Source organism: Stenella coeruleoalba, assembly GCF_951394435.1.
Source record: "Stenella coeruleoalba genome assembly, chromosome: 1".
NCBI lineage: Eukaryota > Metazoa > Chordata > Mammalia > Artiodactyla > Delphinidae > Stenella > Stenella coeruleoalba.
The window spans coordinates 171,824,700-171,845,175 of record NC_137169.1 but is presented as its reverse complement, the minus strand read 5'-3'; the positions used below and the strand labels follow the sequence as shown (position 1 = coordinate 171,845,175).

Below are 20,476 nucleotides of genomic sequence, written 5' to 3'. Positions count from 1 at the left end.
TTAGAATAAGGGTAAATATTGTAACGCCAATAGACGTTCTTTTGGACTCAGGCATGAGCCTACCAACAGTGTTTCATTTTTTGATGGCTTAGAGTTAGGCGTAACTGGAAAACAACTGGTATAAACACTAATTCATTGAAAATGGCTGATGAGAATAGAAGAATTGAAATGGGTTGGAAGAAATAATAAGGCATGGCAAGGGCCTGCCTTGAGATTAGCCTTCTTCCTTCTCTGATCTCTTGTTTGATGAGTGTTTTCCCATCAGGTTTTGGACAGAGACCTCATTTTTCTCCAACTCCTCTCAGGGTTTAAAGGTTCAGTTTCTTCCAGTACCGCTCCCACACTGTCTTGTATTTAGAAAAGACAGCATGGTAATCTGTTTTATTACTCCCTTGACTGATAGCATTTCTATTCATTCTTATTTAATCTTGTTGACAGGAATTTATTTTCTGAACATAATTATCACTGTAATTCCGAGGTTACCATTTTTTTCCCTTTAATTTCAAGAGCAGTGTTTCCTGTGAAAGGGCACATCTGTTTTTTCGTAAACATTTTTTTCTATCTGAAGTGTCTTTGGCAACTTGGTAAGTTGTCACAATCAGTAGAATTATAAAGACAAAATGATGAATGAGACTACTGATACAAATTAGTTATATTTCAGAATTCAAATAAAAACTCTAAGTTAACAAAGTCAGGCCCTTCTTATATACCTTTAGGGAATTATGCAATTCAATGCATTATGCAACTTTATCTCCCTCACAGCTTTCATTTTCATGTATCTGTGCAGGTTGATGTGGTTTCGGGGGATGTATATACATTGCTGTGTTTGTTTTCTGTTAAATATAAAAATTGACCTCATGATGCGGGGTGGGGGGAGGGAGGTGGGGAGGGAGAAAGAGAGAGAGAGATAAGAGGGAAGAAGAGGGAGGAGGGGGAGAGGGGAGACATGGGGGGAGTTAGTTTTATATATATACACTCACATGCGCGCACACACACACACACACACACACACATATATTCATATATGTATTGCTTACTTAAGGAACAACTTTTGGCACTTGTATTTTCAGGAGACTTAGCTCTGGAATTTTACTACTTGAAATGAGATGGTCCAGGCTTGAGCAAAGCTAAGACTTAATACAGCAAGTGTGTCTAGATTGTGTCAGGATTGCTTTGCACAGTCTCATTTACCCATTTACCCACTATTCATTCATTTACCCATTCATTCATCAAACAACAATGGAACACTTACTAAGTTCCCCAAGGAACAATGATCTAGTGGGAGGAAGCAGATAAGTTATACGTACAAGTCAGCGAATGCTATAATAGAATGAACAATATTCCATGGGCATCCAGAAGAAGGAGAATCTTTCTTCTGCTGCTTTTACAGTGTCCCTGACAAGCTGCTTGCAGCCACAGAAGTAGATGAGGGAATAAAATGCCACACTGCTGTTTGCGTGATGCCAGGCAGAATTGAGTTCCTAATCCCTGCTCTTTCACATACTGGTTGTGTGATCCTGGGAAAGGGGTTTTCAAGATTTAATGCTCTGTCAATAAAATATGCTAAAAATGATACCTCCCCCATCAATTGATGTAAAGTGTAAATAGCGGAGCATGTGTGACAATACCGTCTCAGTGCTTGGTGCACAATTGATATCCATTGAGTTAATACAAGTAGAGTGTCATCACCAACAAAGTATCAGTTAAATAAATGAGACTTTTCATAGATTCACGTTCATTTATTCTAAATTTCTTCATCATAGGTGTTTTATAGAATATTATTTTACTTTTCCATTTGGTATTCAGGTCAAAACAGAAAATGTTAAGACTTTTAACGGACTACTTTTTTTTTTAAGTTTGGAACTAAAAACTTAAAACAGTTTGTTTTTATAATTTCAGTCACAATCCCATTGCACTAATTTTATAATCTGTACATGAGTTTGACCCAAATTAACCTAAAGTATCCGACTTTGTTAGGCTTATTTATAAGCATGGACGTTTTGACAATGGTTCTCAGTCCTGTTCTGACAAATTTACCTTTTAGCTAAATTTAATGATCAGAAGATCAGTTAATGATTTGGGAAACACTGTTAGCCAACCTGTGAGTTAAGTTTCTAAGATATTTTATATGTTTATGTAAATATATAAAAACTTTATTTATAAACTTTGTGTGTGTGTGTATGTTTAAACAAAGTAAGTGATTTATAGATTTTTGGAGTAGATTTTAGCTTGATTCCTAAACCTTAGTAAATGAAAACAACTTGAAATTTTGTTTCTAATAACTTCTTCCAGGAAGCAAAGTTCACGGAAGACTTTTAGATCAAATCAACAGCTTTACAAATAATAGTCTAGAATGAAGCCTACATAACTAAACCAAACATATCATTCTAAAGCAGTGCTGTCCAATAAAAGTAGAATGTGAGCCACATATGTAATCTTAAAAAACAGTTGAAATTAATTTAAATAATCTAACCCATTATATCTAAAATATTATCAATTTAACATGTCATCAGGATAAAAGTCAGTACTTCAGTTTTCAAATTTAAATTTTAAAATAAAGTAAAACATTCAGTTCCTCAGTTTCAAGTGTTCTGTAGCCACATAGGGCTAGTTAGTGGCTACTATAGTAGATAGCACATATCTGAAGTCTTCCCTTTATAGATCATTTTAATGGTTATTTATGATTTAAAATGATTAGAAAATTAAACTCAAGTATCAGAGAGGGACCTTTATAAGGCTATAACATTATATGTTAACTTCTTTTGGAAAAAAGAAACTTATTTTTCTTTTCAAGAACCTACATGTACAATGAGATAGGCAAACTTCCAAGGATTCTAGTGGTCTTTAGAATCTACTCCTGGATGATGTGGAGGGATGAGCATCCCGAGGTTCTCTTAGAGTAAATTTGAATGCGAGTCAAGTGGCTCAAAGATTGTTCTCCACTCAGTAACTGGACAAGATTTATCATTCTTGCCATTCCTAACAAGTATCTCTGAAGATGACTTAGCTGTTCTGATTTTTGGCCCACAGACAGATGACTTCTCCTAGCCCCTTGCTACTAGGTGACAATGAGCAAAAAGCAATTCATCTCTCCAGAGAGTTATTTACCACAGAGGATTATTGTGTACTTGGCCATTTAACAAATGCTGTGGAATGGATAACTTATATTGTGATTCCACTCAGGTGCACAATGTCAAGTGCAGGTGAGAAATTGTTTTTTTGCTTAAGCTTCTGAAAATACAGTAGGAATCTAATACATTTTTGAGCAGTCCAGAGTATTCATTACAGATATGCAGAGTTGGCTACAAGTAACAATTATTCCTATCCAACATACTAAAGTTACCAATGTGCCCAGTAGCTATTTCCCACTTTCCTAGCCCACAAATGCTCACTCAGGGGCATTTGCTGCACACGGTAATCCCTCCAAATAACTGTTATGCCAAGGAAAATATGTTTCATTATTAAAGAATAAAGCAAATTAGAGTACATCTGAAGAGTGAGGAAGTATATCTGAATGGGAGAAAAGAGAACGTTTTAAAGAGGGGAAGGCATATTGTCTCAACCTTGGAAGGAAAATAATTCAATTTGACAAATATTTACTCAATAATTACTGTATGTCAGCAAATGCTATGAACTGAGTTCTCAAGGACTTAGCACACAGTTCCTGCCATCAAATAGCTTATAGAAAATGGGAGATTTTAGACATGCACACATCGGTAAGGAATGTTTGATGGTGGAGATGCAGCAGTAGAAAGATTACTTGAATGAAAGTACTAAAGGAATTAAGATGTGAAGCAAGGGGCATAGTTAAAGAACAGGAAATAGCCTCAGATTAAAGGAAGCAATTTTTTTCTTCGAGTTTATTGAGATATAATTGACATACATCACTGTATTAAGTTTAAGGTGTACAGCATGATGATTTGACTTACATACATCATGAACTGATTATTGCAATAAGTTTAGTAAGCAGTCATCATCCGATATAGATATAAAACCAAAGAAATAGAATAAAAATTTTCCCCTGTGATGAGAACTCTTAAAGTTTACTCTCTTAACCACCTTCATATATAACACACAGCAGTGTTCATTATATTTATCATGTAGTACATTGCATCCCTAGTACTTCTCTTACTTTTAACTGCAAGTTTGTACCTTTTGACTGCCTTCAGCTAATTCCCCCTCCCCTTGCCTCTGGTAACCAAAATCTGATTTCTTTCTCTGTGAGTTTGTTTTCGAAGTATTATTGACCTACAACACAGTTCCTGTTACACAACATATTAATTCAACATTTCTGTACATTTCACAATGATCACCAAGGTAAGTCTAATTACCAAGGAAGCAATTTTTGAAGAGGGAGCATCAGGAGATAGAAAGCCAGAAAGATAATTTGATCCAACACAGTGGTTAGTGAAAGATTTTAACTAGGAACGTGATATAGACAGCTCTTTACTTCAGGAAATATAAAGTTTGGTGGTAGGAAGAGCAGATTAGATAGGAGGCTATACTTATAATAAAATTAATGATAAGAAGAGTGAATTGTAGGAAGTAAAGAGGAAGGGAGGGAACAGATTCATGATGGGTGTAGAAGGAAAATGGTTTGACCACTGATTAGGTGAAGAAAGAGGGAGGAGTCAAAAATGCCTCAGGTTTTGAACTGAACATCTAGGCAGATGGTACCATTAACAAAAATAGGGAAGATATGGTTGGGGAAAATACAGTGAGTTCCATAGTACATGCACTGAATTGTAGACACCTGTAAGACGTCTAGGAGTAGGTGTCTAACAAGCACTTGTAAATAGAAAATTGGAATTTGGGAGATAAGTACAGTCTGAGGATACAAGTATACAAGTTTTTGAGAACAGTGTTATCTGTTAAGCTAGATCCTGTGAAAATGCACATAAGTAAAAGAGGATAGGAGATATTTACTGAAAAAATAGAAGGAACTGCTAACTCAGTAAAATTTCTGGGAGTCGATAACTGTTATCTTCTCGAAAGTTACTGCAGTGTCCAGCCCTCTACTATTAAGAAAGTGGCATAATATTTAATGGGTGTCTCAGTTTTAGAAGTAATTTGTAACAGTTGGTGCTCAGTTCCAACTCATTGAATAAATGATGTTTAAAGGCTGTAAGTACTGAGTGGCATCCAGTGCAAGAAAAGATTCTTCAGGTGGTCCAGGCTAAAGTGTAAACAATTCTAGTGCTTGGTTCTCATGACCCTGATTAGATCCTGTGGTGCTCAGGGTATCTGTATCAGAATCAGAGATTGTTTGGAGCCTAGGGAAAGCCCCAATAGGATAATCAAGTAGAATCTTCAGAGTTTAAAGGTAAAACCGTATCCCTTTCATCAAGTAATTATTTTCTTTTTGAGAAAGAGCTCTTACTCACTGGGTTCTAGTGGACTGTGGAACCACGAGGCCCCCCAGGATCCCAAGCTGCCCTGCTTTTTTATTTGATTGTCTTTTCTAGGCATGAGTTCCTTAAGGACAATATACTTTGGCTTATTCATCTTTGCGTACCTAAATCCTTGCAGGGTGTTTAGCAGTTATTCATTGCTCAAAACATATTGGTTGAAAGTCCATTTCCTTGACCCTGTAGTTATTGACATCTGCTAATGAGAAAAAAAATACTATATTATATATATTATAAATATAAGCATATTTATAATAGATTTGTATTTATTTATAACAGGAAAATTTGAAAGAGAATTAATATTTAACAATAGAGAAATGCCTGACTAAATTATGGGATATAGACAGAATATTATACAATCACTAAAACCTGTGATTTTGAAGAACATTGATGACATGATAACATAAGCAGGATATAGCTCTAAATTTAAAATATAATGTATAAAATGGTAATTACAGCATGCTTACAGTTTTATCTATCAGTTCCCATGTGTTGGAAGGAAATAAGTGTGACAAGAATTCCTCTTACGGTGAGGGCTATTTTTGTTTAGGAAGGTATATTGGGCCTAATTGAGTAGAAAATAAAACACAGAGATCATGTGTTAATAGTAATAATGAAGCAGAGTGAAAAGAGTGACAGAGGGAGTGTATTTTATATAAAGTGGTCACGGAAGGCTTCTCTGATAAGTCACATTTGGGCAGAAACTTGGGTATGGGAGATGAACCAGTGTGTTTGTTTGCTGGTGGGAATGATCCAGTGAAGACAGAATGTTTGACAATGGAGTGGGGAGAAGGGACAGCCATAGGAGCCATGTCCTGACTAGGCCCAGGTGAGAAGTTAGCCTAAGCTGTGGGTGTAAATGATTCCTTCACCATGAAGGCGGGGCATGTGCCTGCTGTTGCTGGACGTTAATAGGTATCGGTGCGGGAGTTTACGAAAGTTCTCTTCTGATTGCTTCTATCTTCTCAGTACAATAGAAGAAAAGTCATCAAATAAGAGTGAGAAGGGATAAGAAAAGAGGGGATGTATAAAATAGTCATGTATGAGAGTGGGAGTCAATCAAGTTAAAAAGCATATAACAATTTCTATTTTTTGTATTTTTGGTGAATTTTTATTATTTTTTTTCTTTTCCTGACTCTTTTAAGTTTAGTTTATTTACTTATTTTTATTGAAATACAGTTGATTTACAATGTCATGTTAGTTTCAGGTGTACAGCAAAGTGTACTTAGATAATCTCGAGTTAGGTAATCTTCACTTAGATAATCTCGAGTTCGATCCATGTCGCTGCAAATGGCATTATTTCATTCTTTTTTACGGTTAATATTCCATTGTATATACATACACACCACGTCTTCTTTATCCATTCATCTGTCGATGGACATTTAGGTTGCTTCCATGTCTTGGCTATTGTAAATAGTGGTGCAGTGAACATCGGGGTGCATGTATCATTTTGAATTACGGTTTTCTTCGGATATGTGCCTAGGAGTGGGATTGTAGGATCATATGGGTGAATTTTTAATTTATGCATAAGTACAGGTTTTTCTAACACTGCATCACTTTATATCTTTTCCATCTCCTTGTAACCAAAGTGGTTAATCCAGTGGCAAACTGACAGAAAATAAAAGTGAAGACAACCGCTCAGTTCTAGAGCTCCTACAGCAACTTGTAATAACTAAGGTATCTCTTTTCTGCTAATGAAATAATTGACTTTTTTCTCACTGCTCCTCAACAGGGTGGTGGCGATTGTCCAGAAATGAGTATTGGAGCTATAAAAATTGCCTTGGAGATTTCTCTTCCTGGTTCTTTCATCTATGTTTTCACTGATGCACGGTCCAAGGATTATCGGCTCACTCATGAGGTGCTGCAGCTTATCCAACAGAAACAGTCACAAGTGAGTAGGAATCAACTCCCCACCACTGAATTTTCCATCTGAACACAGCTGTAAGAAATACAAGAGATTGCCTCCCCTCCCTGACTATACTATGTGTGACAGATGTCAATAATTACAACTATTGATCCATATATATGGACTCCAATATGTATGTGTCATTTAATCTAAACATGTTAAATGGATATGTGATATTTGTATATAGCATATGAATGCCTTGTTCCATAATATGGAGAAGAAATGATTAGAGTTTAATTAAGATGCTTGTTACCATCTTATCCTTATAACTGACAAAAACATAGCCCTGACAGAAAAGGCCTGTATTTCAAATATCGCCTCCTGTGTGGAATCTTGTCTGAGTCAGTTACTCATTGTATCAGTTAGCTATTGCTGCATAACAAGCTGTTCTCTCAATGACTTAAAACAATAATCATTTATTTCTCACATGTTTGCAGGTTTCAGTTTTGCTAGACTATGCTTGCTCACTTGTGTATCTGGGCATAGTTTGGGTTTGGCTTATCTAGGTGATCTTGGGATGACTTGGCTCTGCCTTTCAGGTTTCTCAGCCACTTTCTGAGACCAGGAAGCTAGTTTAGGCATGTTCTTCTCATGACCAATGCAAAAACACTAGAGAGCAAGTGGAAATACCCAAGGCCTCTTGAGTTCAGGCTTAGAACCAGTAGAATGCATATCTATATCTATATATCTTCCACTTGCTTGGTAGTATGTAAATACATAGTAAGTGCTCAATAAGTATATATTGGTTTCTGAGAACCCTTTAAACTATCTTCTTTTTTCAAAAATCATAGGTGGTATTTGTGCTCACTGGAGATTGTGATGACAGGGGCCATATTGGATATAGAGTCTATGAAGAAATTGCCTCTACAAGTTCTGGTCAAGTGTTCCATCTGGACAAAAAACAAGTTAATGAGGTCAGTTTAATAAAGTGGGTCTACTTTATTACCAGCTACCTTACCAACATCAGTTAGGCAAAGCTAATTGTGTCAGTTTTGATTTCAAAAACAATTCAAACAAAAAAGCATTTTCCCCCATTCCCCACAGATCAATAAAGTCATTAAAACAATGTGGAGAAACATAGATTTATCTGGTATTAATTTCTAGACTGTATTATGCTATACTGATAAATTATTTAGATTTAAGCATACATTTATTTAAAGTTCATTTAGTGGAACTTGAAAACTTTTGTAGTTGTTGTTGTTTAGTAAGGTCAGTTTGTATTTCTGATGTACAGCATTTGGATAGCTGGTAAAATGAGGCTTGATTTGACTTTTACTTGACTCATTTTACATTCGTTTACTGAAGTAGAATATAAAAAAGTGAGTTATTAAGCCAAATTCTAATGAAGTTTGATCTCTAAGATTAAAAGTAAAAAACTATAACTCAGTAACTATATACTTATCTAAAAATTTTTATGATAATAAAATCTATAACTTATATGCTAAGAAAATCTTGGTACTTCTAAAGAAGTGTTTGAGATATACTTAACTGTCATGATTATTTCTTTCTTTTTGTTACCTTTCCTTGACCTTACTTGTGATGATAAAATATTGTTTACTTATTTATTTGGCTCCCACTTAAGTTTCTAGGAACATGCCAGAACAAAGATAAAATTTTACGTGGGTATAATTCACATTTGATTTGATGTGGTCAGTGTATCGAAAAAATTCTATAGTTTTTTGTTTGTCATTACTGCAATTAGTATTATTTAAAATTTTTCTTAACGAACAATTTTTCAACTATTGGTTGAAAGATAACAAGCATGATTGACTGTATATATATATATATTCACAGATACTTAACACACACATATATATATATAGGCACATATATGTAGATATATGTTTGTGTGTGTATATTTTCTTTTTTCCTCTTTCTTTTTTTTTTTTCTTGGCGGTACACGGGGCTCTCACTGCCGTGGCCTCTCCCGTTACGGAGCACAGGCTCCGGACACGCAGGCTCAGCGGCCATGGCTCACAGGCCCAGCCGCTCCGTGGCATGTGGGATCTTCCCAGACCGGGGCACGAACCCGTGTCCCCTGCATTGGTAGGCGGACTCTCAACCACTGCGCCACCAGGGAAGCCCTTTTTTTCCTCTTTTTTTGTGATCTAATATGTGGTAAATATTTAAGTCTCTGATGTGAGCTAAAAATATGGGTTTCTCTTTGTAGGACAGGATTTTATATATATATGTATAAATATATGTATACATATATATAAAACCTGGAGAGTGTTATGCTTAGTAAAATAAGACAGAGAAAAACAAATACTGTGTATTTTCACTTATATGTGGAATCTAAAAAAAATAAAACAAACAGATGTAACAAAACAGAAATAGACTCACAGACACAGAGAACAAATTATTGGTTACCAGAGGGGAATGGGTGGGGGAGGGGGCAAAATAGATGAAGGGGTTTAAAAGGTACAAACTACTAAGTATAAAAAAATAAGTTTTAAGGATATAATGGACAGCACAGGGAATATAGTTAATATACAGGTTCTATGAATTTCATGACAAACTTCCTTGTCTTGAAAGAAGTGGTTCAGTAGTCCTCTTATAACTAAAGAGTTCCTATTACATCATGGTGGAACTAATAGGACATTGCGTATTTCTAGAATAAACATTTTAGCAAAAATATTTTTTATTAATATGTGATATACAAACCTGGGAGGTTACTTTAGTCCAAATGTTTTCTTTTCTTGCAAGAAACAGCCTTAGAGTGATACGTGGCTTGAGTCCATATTGTGTCCACTGTAGTGATCCAGAAATACCTGGGCAGGTCTGACAACTACTCAACTACTGAGCCCTTAGCAGTTATTTGAGTAAACATCTGCATGAGAATTTGGGAGCCTGGGAAGAGAAGAGTTGGAGAAGAGTGCAGGACCGTCTCAGGAACTGGGTTTCTTGTCCCATCCCATACACTGTGCTTGACCCTAATGACCTCACACTGGCCAGAATGGACATCGTCAAAAAATCTACAAACAACAAATGCTGGAGAGGGTGTGGAGAAAAGGGAACCCTCTGGCACTGTTGGTGGGAATGTAAATTGGTACAGCCACTATGGAGAACAGTATGGAGGTTCCTTAAAAAACTAAAAATAGAACTGCATATGACCCAGCAATCCCCCTATTGGGCATATACCCTGAGAAAACTGTAATTCAAAAAAGACACATGTACCACAATGTTTATTGCAGCACTATTTACAATAGCCAGGACATGGAAATAACTTAAATGTCCAACAATAGATAAATGGATAAAGAAGATGTGGTACATATATACAATGGAATATTACTCAACCATAAAAAGGAACAAAATTGGGTCATTTGTAGTGATGTGGATGGACCTAGAGAGTGTCATACAGAGTGAAGTAAGTCAGAAAGAGAAAAGCAAATATCATACATTAACACAAATATTGGAATCTAGAAAAATAGTACAGATGAACCTACTTGTAGGGCAGGAATCAAGACGTAGATGTAGAGAATGGACATGTGGACACGGTGGGGAAGGGGATGATGGGACGAATTGGAAGATTAGGTTTGACATAAATACACTACCATGTGTAAAATAGATAGCTAGTGAGAACCTGCTGTATGGCACAGGGGGCTCGGCTCAGTGCTCTGTGATGGCCTAGATTGGTGGGATGGAGGGGAGGGAGGTCCAAGAGGAAGGCGATATAGGTATACATATAGCCGATTCACTTCACTGTACAGCAGAAACTAAGACAAATTGTAAAGCAATTTTACTCCAATTAAAAAAAAAAGAAAGGCCACTATTTGGAGTTGCTTTTTAACCTGCTTTTTAACCTGTGTAAGACTCTGGGGTACAGTCAGTATCATCAGCACAAAGTAGGGCATAAGTGAGGAAAAGCAACATTCTCTCTTGCATCAGTGGGGATACCATTTGCTTAGGGGGTTGTGAGGCTTTTGGGAGAAGTGGCAGTGGTGTTCAGTGTAGACAGATGGGGCATTGCTGCCAGCAGAGGATACCCAGTAGACAGGGTGGTTCTCAGCAGAAGGTATTAGAGAAGAGGTGAGAAGAGACATGGCCGTGGTCAGCACCTAGAGCATTTGAAAGAACAGTTGCTTGAACCTGCCGTGAGCAGTCAGGCATAACTTGGAAGTTCTCAGAACAAACTGGGTAAACTTTTAGGGGGAACCATAGGACTTTTTTAGGAGTTGGGCCATAGAGCTAGAATATAACCTCGTCTGTCCCATAAATGTAACTCTATATTCATATACTCAGAGACAATTGATTTATGCAAAATTGAAAATACTGTTGTTGGAACTTCCCTGGTGGTCCAGTGGTTAAGAATCTGCCTGCCAATGCAAGGTACACGGGTTCGAGCCCTGGTTTGGGAAGATCCCACATGCTGCGGAGCAATTAAACCCATGCGCCACACCTACTGAAGCCTGCACACCTAGAGCCCATGCTTTGCAACAAGAGAAGCCACCACAACGAGAAGCTTGTGCACTGCAACGAAGAGTAGCCCCTGCTCGCCGCAACTAGAGAAAGCCCGCGCACAGTAACAAAGACTCAATGCAGCCAAAAATAAAAAAATAAATAATAAAAATAAATTAATTAAAAAAACAAACAGAAGCAGTATTGTAACAAATTCAATAAAGACTTGAAAAGGAAAATGGTCCACATCAAAAAAAAAATCTTTAAAAAAAAAGAAAAGAAAATACTGTTGTCTTAAATGGAGAATATGAGCCCTACAGAGGTACAGGCTTACTTATTAAGAAATGGGGTAATGCATATTTTTTATAGTCCTAATAATTCTGACAATTACCAAGTAATTTATAGGAACAATTAAAAAAATTTGGTGTGAATTACAGAAAATTTTATAGATATATGTATATAACATAAATTTAACCCACTGCAATCTTAATAGTGTTTTTCTCCCAGATCTTCAACTGATATTTTGATCTTTAACTTTAGCTAGGCAGAAAAGGGCTAGCAAAAAGCATTGCTAAAATCGTCCGTTTTTATAAGCTGGAGTTTGATGCCAACAGGGACGGGCTTTAATTCATATGTCAACCGTAGCATTTCCAATCCGCCTTCCAGGTTGTTCAGGAAAGGTCATCTCATATACTTTGTGCCACTGAGATGCGGGGAAATTTAGCTAAGGGTATCTTGGAAAAGTTGTCTTCTAGATATTGTCCTGCATGGATGTGAATTCCAGATCTGGTACAGGCATCTTCATACAAGTCTGAGGATGAAACAAATACAAGGCGGAGGAAAGAGCTAAGAAAATCCAGAGCCTTTGGCTTAAGTCAACACTCAGACCATCCTACCTCTAAGCCTCTGAATCAGGGAAGTGATCTTTTTGTTTAAGCCAGTTAGAGTTGAGTATTAAGTTACCTAAAGATAAATGTATTCTAACTGATAAAAATTCTATATTTCTTTGTGACATGGTCTCTGTAAGTCCCAGTTTCCTTGTTTGTAAAATGAGGATAATAGAATTATACACTTCAGGAAGTTGTTATAAGGTTAAATGAGATAATGCATGTAAAATGTTCTACACAGGTCTGATACAGGGTAAGTGCCCCATAAATGTTAACTGGTATTGTTACAATCCTCATAATGTTGTTATTTTGCTTTCAAAGTGGGGAAATTGTGCCACTGTGTTTGTTAGAAACCAGGTGGCTAGTTGTCGGTTGCTGGGAAGTAAATTTGAGTGGGAGAGTCTAGGAAAAGGCTGGAGAGATGGTTCTTTTTTGATGTGTGTGAAAAAAGATACTGTGAGGGGTTACTGGAATTGTATGAGCCAATATGTGCTTTAAAGCCACCAAAGTAAAAGCTTTTGTTAACAAAAAGCAGAGTGACAGTGTTAAAATTGGATTTGCAAAATTTTTAGCAGATAATTTAGCCATTTTTCTTTTCTCATTGTTCCAGATTCTCCTATTATATAAATATTTTAAACTCTAGAGAATATAGATGCTTTAATGATAACTGCACATTTAATAGATTTAAGAACTGCAGTGAAGCCATGCCCGTACTGAGTCCTTTCATTTTATTAGAGCGATTTTTCATCTACTGTTTCTAAAGGAATCTGTAGAGTATTATGCTTTTACTCTCTTAACCTTGTTCGCCGATTTCCTAACCTAGTGGGATATATTTTGTATCAACTCTCTCTTGAGATAACTTGTAGTTGTTTTCTTTCTTCCTGTTCTTTTTTTAAAGAAAGTCTAGGTATCTTTCATCTTTTTTTTTTTTAACATAAAAGAGAAACCAAAGTAAAGAAATTATTTGGCTGAACATCAGAGGCACGTAAATCATTGTATGGTGTTACAGTTTGGAAATACAAGTTAAGACACATCTAAAGGATGTACTTAAACCGTTCACCTTTGAAGATGGAAAGGAACTAAACAGTCTAACTCTTTCATTTCTTTGTAAACTGCGTGATTGTCAGTGATCTAATTAATGCCTCCTAGGTTTAAGCAAAGTCCAAGTTTGAAATCTCAGAGTTACCCACAGATGTTATACTCTTGTGTCCAAGAACCTAACACAGAAAAATCCACTATCAAATGGATAATTCACTTGTTCTGAGTTTCCCCATCCTTTCTGTCCACCTCTCCCAACTCGTGTCTTCAAACATCTCCCCTTCCAATCCCCCCACCCCCCCAAAAACCTCTCCCTGCACGTCCCAGACTTGTGGATTGGTTTTATTTCCCACTTCTAAGTAATGCTGGCTAGCTGGCTATGTTATATCAGAAGGAAATTTTATCAAATAAAGAAATAATTGTCAAGAAATTTATAGTTTTTGAAGGAGATCAATGATGATATTTAGAAGTCCCATGAGAATGTATCTTAATGACTATCCTATCATATAACTTGCAGGTCTTTGGTGTAGGATGTTTTAGTTCCAGCGTTCCTTTTTAACACCTAGTGCTTTCTTCTGGAGTGGTTCCCTGTGCTACTCTGTTTGGCACGGGCATACTCCTCTCGACTGTCACTCTCTGTTAGACGTGAAAGACTCCCACGACTCTTTCCTTTCTTTGGTGATTGCCCTGTGATTAAGAAAGTAATACCAGATCAGAATGATTGTGTGCTTGTTATCGCCGTTCAACAAGAGTTGAATTTTATTTCACTTCATTTCATTTCATTTCATTTCACTTAATCCTTACCACAGACTATAAGGAAGACACCATGATCATCACCCTCTTTTCACAGATGAGGGAAATGAAGCATAGGGAGGCAAAGCATCTTGCTCAGGGTTAAACTGCTGCTAGCTGCTAAGTGTCTGAACATAGGGGGCGTATGCATTCTTTCTCCCGAGACTGCACCCTCAACCACTGTGAGTCCTGCCTCTGATTTTGTCTTTTGTTTTCATCAGAGGATGCAGTTTTAACAATACAGTGACACATCAGAGATTCCATCCCCATTCATTTGTTAAGCAGATGTTTGGTCTACTTGATGCTAGTCACCACACTAAACACCATGGGAAAGCAAAGACTAACAGATGCTGTCCTGATTTTCAAGGAGCCTAGAGGAGGAAAGGGGATGTAATTACACTACAGGGTGATAATAGCTGATGGATACCATCCCAGCTCCTCAACCAGCCAGAGACTTCACTCTAGAAGGACCGTGGGTCTCATTGAAGACCAGGGCACACACTCTGTTCCTCAGGGTCCTAACTGCTGCATTGGCCAATGGAGTGAAGAGGGGGCATCTAATGCCAGATTCTCTGGATTTGAATCTTAGCTCCACCACTTACTAGATTCATGACCCTTAGTTATCTACCTACTCTGTGCTTCAATTTCTTCATTGATAGATAGGATACATATAATACCAACCACATAAGATTAAGCAAATAGGGAAATTTCAGTAGTACCCAGCACATAATAAGCCTTTGAAAACATTTTATGTTTATTTTTTAATGTTTGTTTTCAAGTAGCAAAACTGCAGACCCCATTCCCCCCGTCCTTTCTATCTCTTAAGAATAGACTTGGGCATCTGATCTAAATTTACTACCCTCTACCTTATAAGTGGCTGGAAAGGCACTGAAAGGCTGTCTACTTTTCTCTGAATATGTGGCAGGGTAGTAAAAGTCCAGGACATTAGGAATCTCCATTCTAAGTTCTCCGCCCTCCTAGGCAAGACCAACTGCTGCTAAAGTCAACATGCTCTGGGAGTTTACCATCAATTTTCTTACAACAGCAAGGAGAGAGGAGAGGTCATCCCAGAATTTTTCTCTAAGAATGATTAAAGAAGCAGGATATCAGTAATCATCTGGGCAGAAAACAGATGGCTCGCTCAACAGGGGCAAAAGAGAGTTTACTGAATAGCAGATTACCGAGGTGTGGGTAGGCCTAAGGGCAGCCAACAGGGAATGGTGAAGCACTAAGAGTCCAGCAACAATAGAGGAGAGAGAGCTTGGACCAGTACTCAGGGAGATCAAGGCTAAGGACCTCTGATAGGCAAACTGCAGCCCTGGAGGATGGAACCAGGGGAATAAATACCCAACTCCTCTTTATCCCTTTCATTTCACCCAATCTAATTGGAAGCTGGGCCACTGATCTTGGGTACCCTCAGCCTGAAGCGATTTGAAGCAGGATTTCGGTTCCCGACTGGAGATTGAAGTCAGGCCGGGGCAGTGAGAGAGCTGAATCCTAGCCACTAGACCAGTGACAAGGCCCTGGCCTGTACAGCTTTGCAGAAAATGAATTTCCGCAAAGAAACGGAAAGTAGTGAAACAAGTCAAGTGTTTATAAGAAGGAAAAAGAATACCTGTGGATAGACACACAGGCGGACTCAGAGAAAGAGTCGCGCCCTCTTGGTAGTTTGAATCACTCCTTTGGGACCTTTCTTCCAGGTTTCCTTTGGCCAATCATCTTGCTTTGTCTGGTTCCGAGTCTGTATTTGGTTAATCTCTGGGTCCTCCCATGTGTGCGTGCGCATCTCTTAGCCAAGATGGATTCTAGCGAAGAGGCCTATGAGTAGGTTGACATCACTCCCTTTCTGACCTCCAAGGAGAGTCTCTGCTCATGTATAGTCGGGAAGGTTTCCTTGACCTCGAGAATGAGAAACATGTGGTCTCTATGGGCAGGGCTTAGCTCCTCCCCCTCTTCATCTTGGAGTATCTGTCCACAGGGAACAAGCTGCTAAGCCTGGGGCCCATCTATCTCCTGCCTCAAGACCAAGGAGCCCCTAGTGAGGCGGTCCATAAAGATCAGTATCCCTGGACACAGAGCCTAATGGAGAAAGGCAGAGAATGGATCTGGAGGGGCAAAATGAAAGTATCCAGCACAAGCAGTATGGTGCAGTAAAGACTCCAGGCTCTGGGACTGTGGCTCATATCCCAGCCACGTGACATTAGATAAGTTACGTAGTTTTTCTGTCTCAGTTTCCTCATCTGAAAATGGGGAGAATGATGGTACCTACCTCATAAGGTTATTGTATTTAGAACATACCAATAAATATTAAATGTTTTTATTTAGTGGTACATGTTAGTCAAAACATTCCACCAACATTTGTATAATTTTTCCTAAAACAAAGAAATATATATTTACTGTCCATCTGTGTTGAGATGGCCAAAGGCAGCACGCTGTGATGGGGCTTTAGAATCGGGGAGATCGGGGTTGGAATGACTTCTCTGTCTTTAAATAGTTGGACAACTTTATGTAACTTTATATAACGTCCCTGAGACTGTTTCTTCATGTAAAAAATGGCATACTAATTAACTCACAGGATTGTTCTGAAGCTTAAATAAAATAAGGAATACGTATAATAAGCTGAATAGAGTCTCAGGAAAATGGAAATCAGTGAGCCTGGAGGTCCTCTGATGCCAGAGAGGACCTATGGTTTTGCTTTGATTGTAGGTCCTGGATGACCTTATTCTGTGGAGGGCTCAGTGAGCCCCACATTTACAAATAAATACCTAAGGGAGAATGGACTCAGAACTACTAAAGACTGTAAGATGCTCAAACATTTACAATTTCCCTGTATTTGTCATGTTTCCTTATTTTCACGTTGCAGTAAAGCCATTTAAAGGTAAAGGGTTTAACTCCTTATTTTGGGAATAATAATAACATTGATTATAGTCATAATAATATAGGTCAGCCTTATAGAGTGCTTATTTTATTGCAGACACTATGCTGAGTGCATTCCTTTAATCATCACAGACATATGGACAATAGATAATGTTTTGAACAATAAATTATGTGGTTTTTTCCCTAAACAAATGGAAACAAAGTACACATGGCTTCATTTACCCATATCAGTGACCTATAAAACACTAGTAATAATAATAACATGATAAGCACTCTACAAGAAGCCCCAAGCAGAATAAATCCCACTCCCCTGGGAGTCTTCCTGGAGTCAGCATGTGTAGTTGCAGTGTCCTGCATGGTAAGATGAGGGGTGATTGGCTGGGAGTAGTATCCTGGAGCTGAGAAATAGGTCCATGGAGTTCTTCTAGAGGAAGACAGAGCAGATGATCATCTTTCTGTCTGTAACATGAATTGAGACTCTAAGATAAAGAAAACATCTTTATTTTTTTCCACTAAGGAATTTCCAATGGGAAGGGAAGAGTTGAACTCACTAGATATTTCAGAGGAAGTAACTAAAGCAGAGGAAAATGAAATGACAATCTTGTAACTGATTGGTGCAAAATACCAACAACCTGGCAACAAAAATCCTCATTGATTAGAAATTACTGGATGTGTTTCTCTTGCTAGTTTCATGCTCCTTTTCATAGGGGTCAGTACTGATATTAGAAAAACTGTATGGAGGCTGATGTTAACACTGCATACACGCCCCATTCATTTGTAGGCAACTTTGTGAAATAAAAGCAAGCCTAAGTTGGTTTTGATTGTCAGTGTAGCAATATCAGTAAAAAATAAAATCTGTAGAATTGTATTGATCGATTCCTAAAACTCAAGTACTAATTACCTTAAAACCAGTGAGAATAGAGTAGCATGTACAAATTTAAAAGCAGCTGTGACTCTGTCCATTCCCACATCTTCATGGAAATTAAATGCAGTGCATCTCCCCCTGCCCAAAAAAAAGAAAGAAAAAAGAAAAACTGTAAGCTTTGCTGGAGTATGAATTCAGCACAGCCGCTTCCTGCAATTTTGGCTAAAGCCTACTTGTGACTAGAATTCAGACCAAGAGTTTTCTGTATATGGGCTTAATGATGAGACTCTGAAACTCAGGGTTTTGAACAGTTAGTGCTCTGAAGTGAGGCATCTGCCATTTTGTTTTCCTCTATTTCAAGTTTCACTCCAGACATTATTTCAAAAACATCACCTTATTGCTGACCTTGAAAATAAGTAGAAATGGGTGTTTCCTCTGAAATTTGAAAATGTATCAGAGACAATTATAACATCTAGAAAGCTTCAGGAAATGTATGAAAACAAGGCATAAGTGTTTCCACTTATCCCTTCTTTGAATTCACCTAATTAAATGTTGCAAATGAAGTGGAGAGCTCAGACCTCGTACTTTAAAATAATACAGATGTCTCTACATCCACAAAAATACCAAAAAAGGAATACGTACCTTAGTTCCAGTGGAATGATTTCTTCCTCTATCACTATGCTAAGATTGACATGTCATGAGTGTGTTCTGGGAACTAATAATGCTCCTGTAGTTATCACTCCAGGGCACCTGGGAGTGCTTTATAGGTCGCCAATATGTTTAAATGAAGCCATGTGTACTGTATGGTTCCATTTGTTTAGAAAAAACCAAAACATAACATAATTTACGGTTTAAAAAACTATTTATTGCTCATAGACCTCTGAGAAAGTGAACAGTTTTTCAAAATGACATTTAAAGTATACATAATACATAATATTCCTTGCAAGTGGAAAAAAAAAAAGACTGTTCTCAATAGAATCTTATTTAGGCAAAATATACCGAGTCAAATGGAGCCCTTCTGCAATGTGAAATAGTGGGGAATAGTGAGTGTTTAAAAGGATACACTCTGTAAAAAAAATGGGAATTCCATCTTTCACTTCATGGTTTCATGTATATAGTGGCTCTGGGAACTATTTGAAGTACTAGTTACAGACTGTGGCAGTACATTCCATAAGGGCCGTGGGAGTCATATCCACAAAACAAAACTCACTGCCTATGAAATGTGAGTTTCAATATGAAAGTGTTCCAAAGACAGTCATGATATTTGACCCCTGGTATTACTTGTCTACAAAACTCAGAACAGAATGGATACGACTCACTAAAGCGTCTTTCTAAAATACCAGATAAGCAAAGAGAAAGAAGAATGCCTGAAAAAATATTTCTTTCTCTCTCTTTTTTTTTGTAAATTTATTTATTTATTTATGGCTATGTGGGTCTTCATTGCTGTGCACGAGCTTTCTCTAGTTGCGGTGAGCGGGGTCTACTCTTCGTTGTGGTGCGCGGGCTTTTCGATGCAGTGGCTTCTCTTGTTGCGGAGCACGGGCTCTAGGTGTGCAGGCTTCAGTAGATGTGGCACGTGGGCTCAGTAGTTGTGGCTTGATGGCTCTAGAGCTCAGGCTCAGTCATTGTGGTTCATGGGCTTAGTTGCTCCGTGGCATGTGGGATCTTCCCAGGCCAGGGCTCGAACCCGTGTCCCTTGAATTGGCAGGCAGATTCTTAACCACTGCGCCCTCAGGGAAGCCCTGAAAAAAATATTTCTTAAAGAAAAAAAAATGTTATTTAAGAGCAAATGTTAGCCAATAGGTTACGTGCATTCAACAGGACCAAAATAAATAGAAAAAGAAATGAAACTGTTTACTTAGCTGACTCTATTTTGATTAGAAGCTGAAATAAAATATTAATTTTGACTATGAGATGTCAGTTTTAACTAATCAATCAATTACTTGTATAGCTAACTCTGGATTTGCAAGAGTCTTAACTATCAAAAAGTTATAGTGTCAGACTCAAAGTCTTTGAAAAATTTATTCAGGTCTGCACTGACTTGAAAGAAATGATCTTTTATCTCCATTTAGAAGGCTTGGTCTTTATTTTTATTGGAGTTGTGATGGAAACTAAAGGTTTGAGTTGAGAAAAAAAATGTCCCAAGTGCTTGACATTTAAAAGTGAAATCACTAATTAGCCTTTAAAGTCATCGACCATGATGATCTCTTGACGAGTTCCTGCTGGGAACCACAAAGGAACACAAGAAAACATGAAGAAAATCTGCAGTGTTGAAGCAAATAAAATTCTATTGAGGCATTTTCAG

At 37.6% G+C, this 20,476-nt stretch overlaps 1 protein-coding gene across 17 annotated transcripts in view; it reads left to right on the top strand.

The window, feature by feature from the left end:
* Positions 1-20,476, top strand: part of HMCN1 (hemicentin 1) — an 883,583-nt gene that overhangs the window by 478,541 nt on the left and 384,566 nt on the right. For all 17 annotated transcript variants that reach the window (XM_079903114.1, XM_079903100.1, XM_079903116.1 and 14 more), the window contains 2 exons: positions 7,141-7,299; positions 8,106-8,228. In XM_079903114.1, the coding sequence (XP_079759240.1) occupies positions 7,162-7,299; positions 8,106-8,228 (261 nt within the window). In that variant the 5' untranslated portion in view covers positions 7,141-7,161. The remainder of the gene's footprint in view (positions 1-7,140; positions 7,300-8,105; positions 8,229-20,476) is intronic.